The sequence below is a fragment of the Ascidiella aspersa genome, chromosome 1, assembly GCF_963924565.1.
Source record: "Ascidiella aspersa chromosome 1, kaAscAspe10.2, whole genome shotgun sequence".
NCBI lineage: Eukaryota > Metazoa > Chordata > Ascidiacea > Phlebobranchia > Ascidiidae > Ascidiella > Ascidiella aspersa.
The window spans coordinates 33,123,315-33,137,355 of NC_139447.1; the positions used below are offsets into that span (position 1 = coordinate 33,123,315).

Genomic DNA, 14,041 nt, shown 5'->3' on the forward strand with positions numbered 1-14,041 from the left:
AAGCAATGTCGCTATTTAAATAAACCTTAATTTATAAGCTAAAATTTTAACGAAACAAATCTGTAATACCGTACTAACCAATAAAAATCAAGTGGTGGTCTTTCCGACAACAATAAATTCCAAAAGTGGAGTTGTATTTACAATATTAGTTGCACGCTTGAATGGTTTAGCATTGCCTTGCCAGACATAATTGCAAAATCATTTAAAAAACCTCGTTACAAAAAAATAGGAATCTCAAGTAAATGATTTTTGCTGTTTTAAACATAAAACTTTGTGCTTGCATTTACACAAAGTCGTTTGAAATAGTTTAAGCGCATCAATAACTTTTTTGATTCGGCGTATTATTGCAGAAAATCCCCGTAAACAAGAACTACGATGTGTCACAAGTCACAACATTTTACCTTTGGTTTACTGTAGAAAAAAATGGACGTTGGCCACCGAATTTTTGAGGATTTTAACAGAATTTATGATTCGTTAACGCAAGTGTACGTATGATTTTTTCATTTTTTTGCTAAAAACTGTTTATTTAAAATTTTATTTATTATAACAGAGATGAGGTTGGAACAATTTTAAACGAAAAAGAAGAAGTCAACCAAAGTCCAATACAATTGGAGGGAAAATGCATAGGCCTGCAAATGTGGTGTATTAAGCCACTCTTTCTCCATGCATACACCCGTTTATTAGAACATGTTAAACAAAACGAAATTGAGAAACCGGAATATGTTATGAGATATACCAGGTGAATAGTTTTGTTTAAGATATTTAACGCTTAAATTTTACAGTTTTAAAACAATATAAAACATTATTTTGTTTTTAGGTGCATTTTACTTCTTTGTAGCGATTGTACAACTGCATGGAACATGCGAAAACAAGTGTTGGCAACTTGTTGTAGTAAAGACACACTCAAAGCAGAATTACATCTTGCCAAACTCTGCCTAAAGAGACACCCAAAAAGTACAGAATCCTTTGCCCATAGGAGATGGACACTCTTAAGAATTTCCTACAGGGATCCACATGTTGTACACTCATATTTTGGGACGAAGAAAAAGTGTGAAACATGTAAAAAGCTGCTGATTAGTTATACACCTGTTTCTGATAATTTTGCAAGTTTTGATTTGGAACTTATAAGAAATGAAATGAAAGTTTGTGAAAATATAGCCAATTGTCATGCATCCAACTATAATGCTTGGAGTCATAGGTCTTGGGTGATAAACACCTATATTTTACCCACTGTGTTAACTCAAACGCCTTTAGAACTCCAAACTGAATCAATTAGTTTTTTGATGAGCGAACTTCAACATTCAAGAAACTGGATTGAATTAAATGTGTCGGACCATTCTGGCATTTCATACTGCCAACAAATTCTTAGGCTTATCACAATTGTAGGATTACTACAGAATGATAAAGTATGTTCTTGTTGTAAAAACAAGTCAAAACTGCCGAAATCAGGTCAGACTGAAATCTCCATTGAGGACATTTCTTCATTCTGGACGGAAACAGTAAACTTTTGTAATGATTTATTTCGACTACATGGGCCTAATCACGAAGCACTATGGATGTGTAAATATGGTTTAATTGTTTTGTTTCACAATCTTTTAGAAAATGCTTTTGTAAATGTTTCTCTTTCAAGAAAAGGCAATGAGTTGTTTTGTGATGAAATTGAAAAACTATATCCAAATAATTCTCATACACTTCTTAAAAATCACCAAGTTCTTACAAGAAGATATTTTGAGCAATGCTGAATTAGTTAAGCTAATTCTAAAGATTCACTGAATTCTACGATTGTTTCTTTTATTGAAATAAAACCTCATTGCACATGAAAAGCATAAGAATGCAAAGTAGAACATAGTGCCATATCAACAAACAAATAGGTTTTTTACATTGCAGGATTTATTTCGTTTGCTCATATTATTTGGTACAATTGTATTTTTATACAAATATCGGTGAAATATGTAGAAATGGTGTGAAACGAAAACATGAAAACACCTGCAACCGTTTTTAATAATAAACATTGTAAACTGCATTCTACTTTTTGGGAGTAGCGGTTAGGAATCGTTTGTTAAATTGCCGTTCTCAATTAGAATGCACACAAAAGATTAATACAGATAACGGGCATGGAACATAATAAACAGGCAAATAAAATGTAGAAAGATTACTGTTTGAGATATCATACTAAGCATTGAGGGCTTAAAAATGCTCTTTCCTTCAGATTTACTTCGGAGAGAAAAGCTAAATTAACAAATATATTAATATATGGTAACGCAAGTATTTACAGGTGTGAAATATAAACATCAGTTCGCACGAAGAGAAAACTTAAAGAAATGGCACCGGGTTAATGCAATGGGGAAAAGGGCCATTGCTAGACCTTTTATCAGGACATTTTGTCAAATATCTACTTCAAACATTTAAATTTGGCGTTATAGTTTTACAGAAGAGTTGTTAATATAACTGTTGCCAAAAATCAACAATTTTTTGTTGGTGACGGTGAAAGAAAGAGTTAACCACTATATATTGCGATTGTGGTTAGATATATGCAACAAAAAACACATGTTTCGGCAAAAATTGAGATAATCAAATACGACAATTACTCAAATCTTCGGAAGGGTGTAATTTTGGAGTGTAGTAGTAACTCCTGGATTTTTATTATCAAAGTCCTTCTGCATCTTGATCTTCTGTAGGTTCTTCGTCACTTGGATTAGTAGGTGGTGGGAGGGCTTCAGAGGAGAAAATGTTGCCCTGAGGGGGGGGGGGTAAGTATTTGTGTTAATAAATGGTTAAATGACTAGTTTCCAAAGTTTCTAGCAGAATTTTAACCAAATATTCTGAAGTCAACTTAGTCATCAATAAGTTCTAGTCATTTAAAAGAGAAAAATATACATGGAAATGAATCGTTCATTCGAATTAAGAAACTAATGATGCCTTATTTTATGGCGAAATTTATTTCTCTTTTAAATGACTAGAAGTTAGTAATGGCTGACTTTGACAAGAAGGTCTATATAAAATATTTGCTCCTATTTGAAGTCATTGTCATAATTTACGTCCGGGGAGATGTCTTGATATTTTACACATAAGTTCGCAATTGTATTTTAAACCACTGTTGGCTACATTGCTATGTTCCTCTGGTAGCGTAGGAAGGAGTTACTGAACTAGTTTGAGCCAAGGTACAGAAACAAAAGACCATATTTTGTTCAGGAACGGTCAACCAGGTAAAATATTACAAAATATAGAGTTTTGAGAAATTTATTGTTTCACCCGTCAACTTGTGTTTTTTCAGTTGATCAAAATGTTACCTTGTTATCATATCCGAGCATATTTTTGTCAGTAAACTTGGTATTTACTGAGGTCCACCACTAGTTGAGCATTTCAGTTGTTAGTTAAAGGCTTAAATTGTTAAAAAATATGAATAGAACTTACTTCAGACAATTCCGATCCGTTCTTTAGTTCTTCCTCCCAGTTGATTTCGGCCATAACACGACTAAAGCAATCGTTCATGTAAACCGCCTGGAAGCAAAACACACCTATCATGAAATTATCAACAAACAGGCAAAACATTTTTTATGATGTTTTAAAAATTTTCTTTAGGAATTTTGTTAGTATTTAAACAGTATGGCAGAAAGCTGGCGACTATGTCGACCGAAGAATCAGACAGAAAACCGAAGAAATTGGTCAAAAAAAATTTTGTACAAAAAAATTAATGGATAGATTTTCCAAAAAAAAGGATAAGATTTTCCGAAAAACGTGTGCTTGTTCTACACCTATTTAATCCAATATAACTTTAAAATGCTAAATATGTAAGAACATTTTGCACTAAAATTGGCATGAAATATTTTTTTTGTGCCATTCTGAAAAAAGTATAAAGTACGTTATTTAGCAGGGAAAAAACAGTCTTTGGCATATAGATTGTTTATTAGTTTAAAAAGTACTAAATTTCGATAGAACTGTTGTGTATATGCAGTATTACTTGAGCAAGACAGGTATGACATTTCGCATGGGCATAACGAGGATGCACTGGGCAATGCTGTTCCATCTAAGGTTAAACTATATTTTGGCTGCTTTAATTACGTTAACAGAAAAAAAAAATTTTCTCGCTTTTAAATCTGATTTAGAGCTGCATGAGTTCGCCCCAAAACAGCTTATCCATGTAACAGTGTTAGAGCAAGAAAAGCAGGCATGTGCATCCCCAGGTACTTCAGCATACCCTATATGTATTTCTTTGTATCACAAAAAATTTTGAGCCTTCGGCGCAACTGTATTCTAATTCGTTTACTTCTTAATAATCTTGTTTATCGCCTTAACATGGCAAGGTTAATACATTAATTTGACGATCACCAGAGGGCTGGCAAGATTCTGCCAGCCTGGGATTTAAATATCACCAGTGCATAAAAAAGCTCACCCGTCATACAAAAACGCTCACATCTTTAGCAATGTAACAAGTCAAAATTGGATATATTGATTTGACACAAAATTTAGACAGTTAGTTAAAGCAGAATTTAAGTAGGTAAAAGGAAAGTATTTGTGAAAAATACGTACAGCAGAAATCAGTTTCAAAAGACTTAAACCTAATAATATTCAAAATTTAAGTCTTAGACCGGGCGGTATTGCCACTAAAACTCACTGAACCAGCAGACATTTAAAAGCAAATTTCTACTCATTTGCTACCAATTGTGAGACTTTTCAACAAAATTTGTAGGTTTTATAGCGATAAAATCAAACCTAGCTGTGTTTGGAAAACAAATTTAAAACAAAATATAGCAAAAGTATTATAGTCTTTACAGTAACATAGAAAAATATTTTACCACCCCATATTATTGCGATCAAGCCTGTTCCAACTTACATATTTCGAAAACACCTTAACCCATCTTGGTTTCTTTGATCCGCGCTGGTATTGGAAGCAAAACGAAATGGCTTTTTCTTCGTCTTCTGCCTCTTCGTCATGCTTAACTTCCCAGTTCTGCATCTCAGACCATTCAAACTCAATCACCTGGCTCTGTGAGCGAAATAGCAAATAACAGGATTATAGGTAAAGTGTCACATACAGGCTTACAAGCAAACTTGGACAACTAGATAATTCTAGTTTTCTAATTCAATGAATTAGGGCAAAATGCATCTAATTCTAATCTAATTTGTGAATTGCTTGTGTGCTCTAATTGTAGTTCTAATCTACAGGTAATAAGGATTTTACCAAAAATTTAACTTTGTCCAAAGGCATTTTTAGTAGCCTCTAGTTAAAACAAAGAATTTCAATTAAAACTCTTTAGTTGGAACGATGGTATGTAATTTTGACAGTCTAAAAAGCAAAATAATTAGCATACACATATTTACCACGTTATATAATTTTTTCGATTTAAATTAAATTGATTGTGAATAATTAAACGTAATTCTAGTTCAAATTCTAGTTGAAATTTTAGGAATTCAGTAATTCTAATTCAAATTTAATTTGAGAAACTCTAAACGATCTAATTCTGTTCCTAATCTAATTTTGAAAAACTAAAATGCTCTAATTTTGTTTCTAATCTAATTTTGAAAAGATTAAATAAATCTTATTGTCCAAGTCAAGCCTCGCTATTACGTTAGCAATTATTTGGTTATGTTCACAATACTTTTATGAATTTAATAAACATATAGCTCCTCTGGTCATCATATATGTTCGCATTCACCCTCAAGAAGGCGACTTGAATAGGTCATTAAAACGTTGTAGAACAAATATAATTACCAGGGGAACTATTTTATGATTTATATTACGCACGGTATCAACAGTTTATATATTTGGCGAAAAATTGCATCAATTATACCGTTATACCAAAACTGATATACAGTAATGATTTCTTGCCTTCTAAATGTGTGGAAATATTTATGGCTTAACTAGTCAAGTTAGTGCTAGTAATAGCTGCATAGCAATCCATTTCAGTTTTGGTCACCTAGTACTTGGAAAATTTAGCACAAGACATTTTCACAGAAAAAATGAACCACACAGTACAACAATGAAATTGAATGAGTAATATTTCTCAATTTAACAAAGCCATTGAAATTAAAATTAATTTAAGATGACAGAAAAAGGACAAAGTTGACCGGAAGCCATGTTGAAAGACTAAATATACTACCTCTAGTTCTCCTTCCTCAGTGCAAGCGAATAGTTTGAATGCTTCGTTGATAATATTTACGATAACGTGTCCCCTCTTCCGTGAATCACACGAACAATGAGGAAAGGTCACGCTGCCATAGCTCGGCGACTTACAAGCGAGGTCGATGTACTGAACACAAAATACATGAGATTAATTAATTATCAGTAAATGAAGAGTATAATATCCGGGCACAACGTCTTCATTATTGCTTGTAATGTATCATACAGTCGATTTTTAATGACTGTCAAAAATCTAATGCATTTGTTAATTCAGCAATTGTTTAACTTAATCTAATTCTCGGGTGCTGTGCTTCCAAGAGATGGTTCAGAAGGCACACCGCTAAAAAAATAAAGATAAATCTTGAAATATTGCGGGTGTGCATTAGATCCTATTTCGTCAAACCTAACAATCCTAATCCCCATTAACAAAAATACAAAAAAGTTACAGTACACAGGGCATAAGCCAAAAACAAACTATATGTATATGTTATTTTATTATTTTTGCATTCATTTACATCATCAGTGGTGGAAGTTGTCTTTACGAATTATTTTATAAAACATTTTTTTAAATATCTGTCTACGAGTGATGACTTAATCTAGCTGATATGGGCTTAATTTGCAAATCATAGTTTTTACTGTGTCAGCTGACGAAGAATTAATAATAAGTAATGTCAAAACTTGATTTCGTGACATAAGGTGGCTGAATAAATTATTTTGAAATATAAACCAAATTAAGGATTTTAATAATAATCTTCAAATCTCCTTCGTGTTTACATTTTTTGTAGCACTAGCTTATTGTTTGCAAAATACATTTAAGTACAGATGTATGGTATGAGACATTTGACACTTACATCACTTTGTTTGTTTTGCGTAGCCAGCATTTTCAGTTGCGAAGCATGTCGTGAAGACACGGTCAGTCTGCCTTCTTTAATGTCATCTATTGCCTGTTGAACAAATATTAAAAAAAAAACATTAAAATATCATTCAGGAAAACATAATGCCCTTTAAAGAGTAGTTCATATTCTGAAGGAACCTAGTGTTTTTTTGAAAAAAAAAACTGTTGTTTTCAATACAACAACAAACCAAATTAGTCAGCTTAATGAGGCTGTGGCTGTAATCATTATTCGGTGTGACTTCACAAGGGATGGATCACATAGTTTCAAGGGAAATGTGGTATTTACATAAAATTTGCTTACAAAATTATAATATTATTATGTTATATTAGAAACATTCTTAACCTATATTATTTAACAAACATTTCCAATATTTTTGGGTTTAAATCTTTTAGAAAAAGCTACACATTTCAGAAATATGAAAATTGTCAAAAAACAACATTTATTGAATCTTGTCAATATAGAAAAAAATGATTTTTTAAAGATTCAAAGTACAACTATTAGGCAATAGAGTAGATGCCAACATGTTAGAAACCATCCATCCTATATGTTTACCATTTACATTTAACAATATTTACTTGACCGAATAGCAGAGCAACAGTTTTCTTTGAGTTTCCGAGGAGGAATTGTTCCTGTCGAGAATTAAAAATCCACTTCCTGAGCGCAAACTCCGACCTTTTTCTGTTGGATGTAGCGAGGGAAGCGAGGGTACTTGGACGTTCGTCAGGAGCTAACCGACAATCTTTAAAGGAAAATAAAAGTAGAAATTAGTAATAATCCAGTAATTCTCAATCTTTTATGGCTTACGGAACCCCTAAAAAATAATAAACAGATTTCGGCACCCGACTAGAATTTTCGCTGAGTATTTTTTACTGCAATGTCACTATAAATGGAACCGGAACAACACAATTAAAATCGTATACTAATAGTGTGAGCTAACTGGCAATCTGTAACTAAAAAGAGAAAAATATTAACCCCAACTTGATATTTGTCTTGGGTTATTCTATAAAATGATATAGTCTAAGCCAGAGATGGGCAACCGTTCCCTAGTCGCTGGCCAAAACCAACCTCAGAAAGGTCTCTGCGGGCCATAACAAATTGTAACTGACAATTATGCATTGAGATACAATGTGTTGGCGAAACTTACATTGTTGGTATTTCCAATCCAGAGTAGACATTACGCCTTTAGGCTAAAAAAGTTTCGCATTTACATAGTCACAATAGCTCAAAAAAGAAAAATGGCCTCTTACATATTTCATAAAAGAGGTAGCAGACTGTATGGTATTTATTGAGGGCCAGATTTAGCCGCTGGCTATAGGTTGCTCACCCTTGGTCTAAGCTTTAAATTGTTTTTTGTTTTATTATATTTAAATTTTGTACAGTTGGAAAACTAATATGCTGGTATGTTGTGGTTTGCACACAAAACATAGTTCAGAAAAACACTTTTAAAAGGCAAGAATTTTAATAACATGGTTGAATACCTATAAATATTGAAAGTAAATTTTTTCAAGAATTTAATAACAGGGTTGGACACCTATGAATATTGTAAGTGCAATCCATAAAACAAGCACAATACTTGAAGAATGGAAAAGCGTTTAAGACCTTAAATGAGCCAAAGTTAAACTGTAAAACAATAATTATTTGTTTTCAAATAACTAATAAAACTTACAGAAATTCTTTTCTCGCCTCACAAACAAAGAGTAAAGGGGGTGGAGCCGTTCTTCTAGTTCCAGTCTTTCACATAAATCCTATGATAAAATAAAGTGAAAGTCATTAAAATATATACTACATTAAGTCATTGGCAACAAAATGTAGCTTTTAGGTTAAACAAATTCATCAAATTCGTGAAATTTTAAAAATAGCATGTAGAAAGTAAAAATTCGTCAAAAACTTAACAGAATTTTGATTTGCTTTTCAAATAGGCAATAACACATTTTAATATAACAACAGGCAACAACCTATACCTATTTAAAAGAAGAGCTTTAACATGTGACTAGCCAAAATGTAAATCCAATTTTATGAGGGGTTTATGTTAAGCCTGAAGTACAAGGTATTAAGAATAATTCTACCTTGCATATTTCGCCAGCGTCTGCCTTTGCATCTCTTGGTATCGTCACAACGGTTTGGTTAGGTAGAAATATGCGGATTTCGTTGGCTGGCTCCTTCGGTGATTTCTTCTCCACAATGCCGTTTTCCCGGGGTTCAGACTTTTTGTCTTTCTGCGGTTTGCCAACTTTACCGTTTTGCTGGCCTTCTTGAGGTACATCTGAAACATATTTGTGCAACAGATAAGAGACTAGCTTATGAGACCCGGACGAAGTTATAAAAAACATGGATTTTTGAATAGTTTATAAGATCCAACCCTAATGTCAGTACCATAGGTTGGGAAAAATATAAAAAATAATTGACAAAAATAAAAGCAGCAGCCAACATATATAAATTAAATCATATGTGCATACCAGCAATAATAAGGTAACCTGTCCCGGAATTTAAAGCGTTGGAAATAAAACTATCTACCACAATAACTTTAGTTTTGTTTAATGTTTTATCTTCTTACAAATAAAATGTTTTTTAGATAGTTTTAGATAGAACACACAAAATTATAACCCATGTATGGGCTGCAGTTTTGAACACAATATTTGCACAATAAAAGTTTTGTTTTGCATTTTATATTTAGCACAAAAACTTCAAAACTAAAACATATTACAGACCTTGTCCCAGATCTTCATCTGCATTGTAGGCATGAAGTTCTGGTTCATCTTTATCGTGAACAGGATCGAGCGAGTCAATGTTCAGGAAGTCTTGAACTTGTTCGTATTCGAATATAACTCGCACTTTAAAGGCTATAAGAATATGATAATAGCATTTGTAAATTAAACAACTTTTAATAAATTTTTAGTTTAGAAGTAAAGCAGAAGCAACTTGGTCAAAGACAAAGATAGTAGTATGTAATGCACTAAAACAGGTGTCGGGGAACCTATGGCTTTTTTTTTTGTGACGCCATTGGCTCTTTTAATGAAAGAATCTTGCTGGTAGAAAAATCTAAGTTATCATTTCTCATCATGATCTGAATGAAACTACACGCAGCCACGGCCGCTTTCCTAAATTTTAATTTCGTTTTTATTACACATATAGTAGAAAAATTTTGGCGCTTTTCATGAATCCTATTTCTTTTCAAGATTGTTATCCCGTTTGAGGGAATCTCTAATTATCCAAAAGGCTCTATAGTTTTAATTGAGCATAGTATGTTCTGTCCTTTAAATGAAAACAAATTGAACTCCCCTGCTCAATTTACTATTTTTTCCAACCTATAACTGGATGTTAAAAAAGTATTAAATGGCTTTCATGAAAATACAACAAAGAATATTTGGCTTTTATAGCTCCCTTAGCTAAAAACAGTCCCGGTCCCTGCCCTACAACTTTAAGGGCCTGATGATGCAGTTTAATGAAATATATATGTTTAGATCTTTAAACACAAAGTAACATACTATCTTGAATGAACTTTTCCAAAGAAGCTCTACGTTTTTCAAGCTGCACTGCAGAGAGGCTGAATGGCCACTTCTTGGGAAAACGTGGGTAATCCATTTCCTGAAAAACTTTCATCAGTTCCTCGTAAAGCGTCAGAAATTCGCTGTATCGACGTTTGGCCACAAATTTGCCATTCATATAAATTTCGTACACCTAGGAAGATAAAAAATGCTGGATTAATTTACTGAATACACAATAGGCGATTGGAATTATGCATGTGTTGGAATTATGCATGTTAAATTGACACAAAATTAAAGTCACTGGCTAATTTTTTCTCTGAAACAATGATAGTGTTTTTTCAGTGGTTAATAATTTAATTCAATAATAGAATTTTTGGGAACAATCTATTCATTTAAAAACTTGAGAATTAAAATAACATATTAAATTTTAAAAGACCAAAGTTTGGTAAAATATAAAATGATTTTAGGATTCATGTTTGTTAAGTTATTGAAAAATGTAATTAAATATGTAAAATCACAATAAAACCAATTTATTAAACCTTGACTTCAGTGGAATTTTGTTTTTCTGTAATTTAACAATTTTTTTTTAAGTAAAGACATAGTGACAACACTGGATTTCTTTTGAAAACCAAAACATGCTATGCCTGCAGTTTAGTTAGGCATTAAAGTGATTATTTAGATACCAATACTGTACTTTCTCATACAACAATAAAAAAGGTTGACCACTGGTATGAACATGTTTAATTTTACTTAAATAAATAAAAATGCCTAAATTGTTGGGGAAAAAAACAATGCATATACCATATCCAATTATTAAATTTAGACACGCAATAAGTAAGTTTTCGGTTTCCGATGGTAACCCATCCCCCACCCCCCCCAAAAAGCATGAAAACTAATTAAAGAAAAAAAAATCACAAAAAAAAAATCAATCACACACACTTACTACATATTTGCTACCGTTGTCATCGACTTGTAAATATTTTGGTACAGTGACGTCGATGGTTTTCACATCGGTGTAGTCATAGAAAAACTCATCATCCGGGTCGAGTCTCTGGGCATCCTTGGCCGGCACCGATATTACTGTCATGGTCAGTGAGTCTCCCCCGGCCTTTATCAACTCAACCACCTGCTTGTGGGTCGCCCCTTGCACATTTTCACCGTTTCTGTTGAAAATCAAGGATGTTTTAATGTGTTGTTGTTGTGAAATGTAATGTTTTCTAGTTAAAATATAATCATAGACGTAGTGCAGAATGTTTACAGGACCCAATAGCTAATAGTAATGAATAAGGTGATTGTTTTTTAAATTGTAGAAAAAAGTCAAAATTTTGCCAAAAATTACATTTTTAGGTCAAAATCGTTTATAAAAGGCACAAACATTGTTTACAACATTAACAAATCTGCAGTCAATTATTTTAAATTATCATTCAGTCTATTATTTTATCAAAATAAGTTTTAAAATACCTTAAAAAATATGTCTTATGTTTATTCGAGGAATATTATGGCATACGCAGTGTTCATTAGAGGAATGGTATAAGCAAGCCGGCATAATTAACCACAGGCCTGGTTTATCGCATTAAATTCAGCTTAGACTTTGTTTTTGCTTCAGATTGTGTACCTCTAATTCAAGCAATGTATTAAACAGTAAAAATTTAAATTAGGGTTTATTTCAATTGAATTTGTCAACCAAATATCACAAAACATCAACAAATATTTAGCCAAACAAACTCACACTTCCAGAATGCGGTCACCAGGCCTGACTCCTGCGGTCTCTGCTGATCCATTTTCCAATATTGCACTGACATGTTGTAGCGGGGCATAAAGCACACCATTTATACTTTTCAGTTGGCCTAGAAATCGAAATCATTAACTTTCCTACAACGATTACATCTGTTTAAATTAGGACACTGGTATTTTTCACATTTCATTCTACAGTATTTGAAACTGTGTAACATAAGTGTATATTGCATATCATTTGTTGTAAAGGGGTGCAAGATGTTCTGCATTAAAAAATCGTAAAAAAACTAATTTCTGAAGCCTGATACCAGTATCATTTGAACCAACCCAAACTACATAATTGGGTGAACTTGAAACAAATCAATTATTTTCACATTTTTTATGGCTAAACCCATTGCATTTTGACACATATATTTTGAGGGTTCACCTAAGATAGAAAATTTTAAGTATCGCAACATAAAATCGGGTGGCCGTTATTTTTGGTTTGGTCAACATTTGCAATAATGCGGAAACTTTCCTTACATTTTTGGAGATTGGAAATTTCTATAAAATTTGAGGATTTTGAGAAGGCAATTATTTGAAAAGTCATGATTCATATTACCTCATTTTAAAGTATTTAGTATGACCCAAGCTCAATTGTTGAACTTATGATGAGTATTTGGGTGTCAGGAAAAAGGGTTAAGAAACACTGATGTAAATTAAACTCTACTGAAAACTGTTGTTTTGTATTTATTAAACTTTTCACAACAAAACAAATTTTACGGCAATTTTCAATTAATGACTCCGAGTGTGACTAAGTGTGCAGCAACTGCGCAGTTGATTTATCAGGCAAAATTTATTAAAACAAGAAGCACAAATGACTACGTGAAATGGAGCCCTTTTATCAAATTGGCTTAACAAGTTGTTTTTAATGTGTATTTTGCGGGATTGTAGTCACAGAATTGGAGGATAAGCAATTTATAATGAAACTTTTCAGTGAAAAGTTATGCGATGCAGTCTTAGTACATCCTAAACCAAAAAAGTGAAGTGATTTTTAAGCGTAATCACTAATCAGCTCAACTTACCTCCTTCGCTGACTTGACCTCTGACATTAAATCCAAATCCTGTTTCAGTTTTAACAATTGTTACAGTACGTGGACCTTTGTAGATTTCATCCCGCTTTCTCACCCTGACAAATTAAATTATGTCATTAATATTCCAGACTAAAGCGCGCCAACATATTAAACACATAATTTCACTACTAAGTCTATTAACATTATGAAAAACTCACCTATCATTTTCCGTCATTTTTGTACATTCAAATTAACCACTTATTATTCAAAGCTAATTATATTATTATCTAAATAGTAAACAACAATAAATCGTTAAAATGACGAACTTAAATGCGGTTAAATCAGCGTCACAAGTGGAAAAACACTTTGCTTCTTGGAAATTTTCAATCAAAATAGCAGATTTTTAAAACGTAAGCAATACTCGGACAGTGTAGAAGGCGTTTGAATGACACCAAGCTTTCTGTTTCTACGTTGGTTTAGGTGACGAAGGTTAACTAAAAAAAAATTGACATAAGCATTCAGTTGATACTAATTTACATTTTTTTAAACATTTTTAATTACCTAATATTCTAATTAGCATTTAGGACTAAAGTTTCCGGAAAGTACACTACCACTAATATTTCGTTTCTGGTTCTCTTAAAACTCAACTTTGCTAAATCCTGTGACGCTTAAAATATAAATTACCTAGTCATAATTAAAATTTTGTTAAAGCCAATTCAAAATCTAGAAATCGGTATCTCATAATAATAACAA

General features: G+C 32.4%; 2 protein-coding genes across 3 annotated transcripts; one reads left to right on the forward strand and one right to left on the reverse strand.

Moving 5' to 3' along the window:
• Positions 1 to 395: 395 nt before the first annotated feature.
• Positions 396 to 2,017, forward strand: LOC146169866 (protein prenyltransferase alpha subunit repeat-containing protein 1-like). 2 transcript variants are annotated; one of them, XM_083380548.1, is made up of 4 exons: positions 396 to 485; positions 551 to 739; positions 818 to 1,048; positions 1,079 to 2,017. In XM_083380548.1, the coding sequence occupies exons 1-4, from the start codon at positions 424 to 426 to the stop codon at positions 1,740 to 1,742; spliced, it is 1,146 nt and encodes a 381-aa protein (XP_083236674.1). In that variant the 5' UTR covers positions 396 to 423; the 3' UTR covers positions 1,743 to 2,017. The 2 variants fall into 2 exon arrangements, with proteins under 2 accessions (XP_083236674.1, XP_083236666.1); XM_083380540.1 differs by having other exon boundaries at positions 818 to 2,017.
• Positions 2,018 to 2,445: 428 nt separating this feature from the next.
• On the reverse strand, positions 2,446 to 13,595 carry LOC146169867 (sorting nexin-27-like). The gene is made up of 14 exons (XM_083380529.1): positions 13,507 to 13,595; positions 13,301 to 13,404; positions 12,232 to 12,349; positions 11,446 to 11,665; positions 10,503 to 10,695; positions 9,726 to 9,857; positions 9,084 to 9,280; positions 8,684 to 8,762; positions 7,593 to 7,756; positions 6,973 to 7,065; positions 6,102 to 6,251; positions 4,835 to 4,987; positions 3,415 to 3,501; positions 2,446 to 2,736 (listed from the first exon to the last, which is right to left on the reverse strand). The coding sequence occupies exons 1-14, from the start codon at positions 13,521 to 13,523 to the stop codon at positions 2,647 to 2,649; spliced, it is 1,797 nt and encodes a 598-aa protein (XP_083236655.1). The 5' UTR covers positions 13,524 to 13,595; the 3' UTR covers positions 2,446 to 2,646.
• Positions 13,596 to 14,041: the final 446 nt, after the last annotated feature.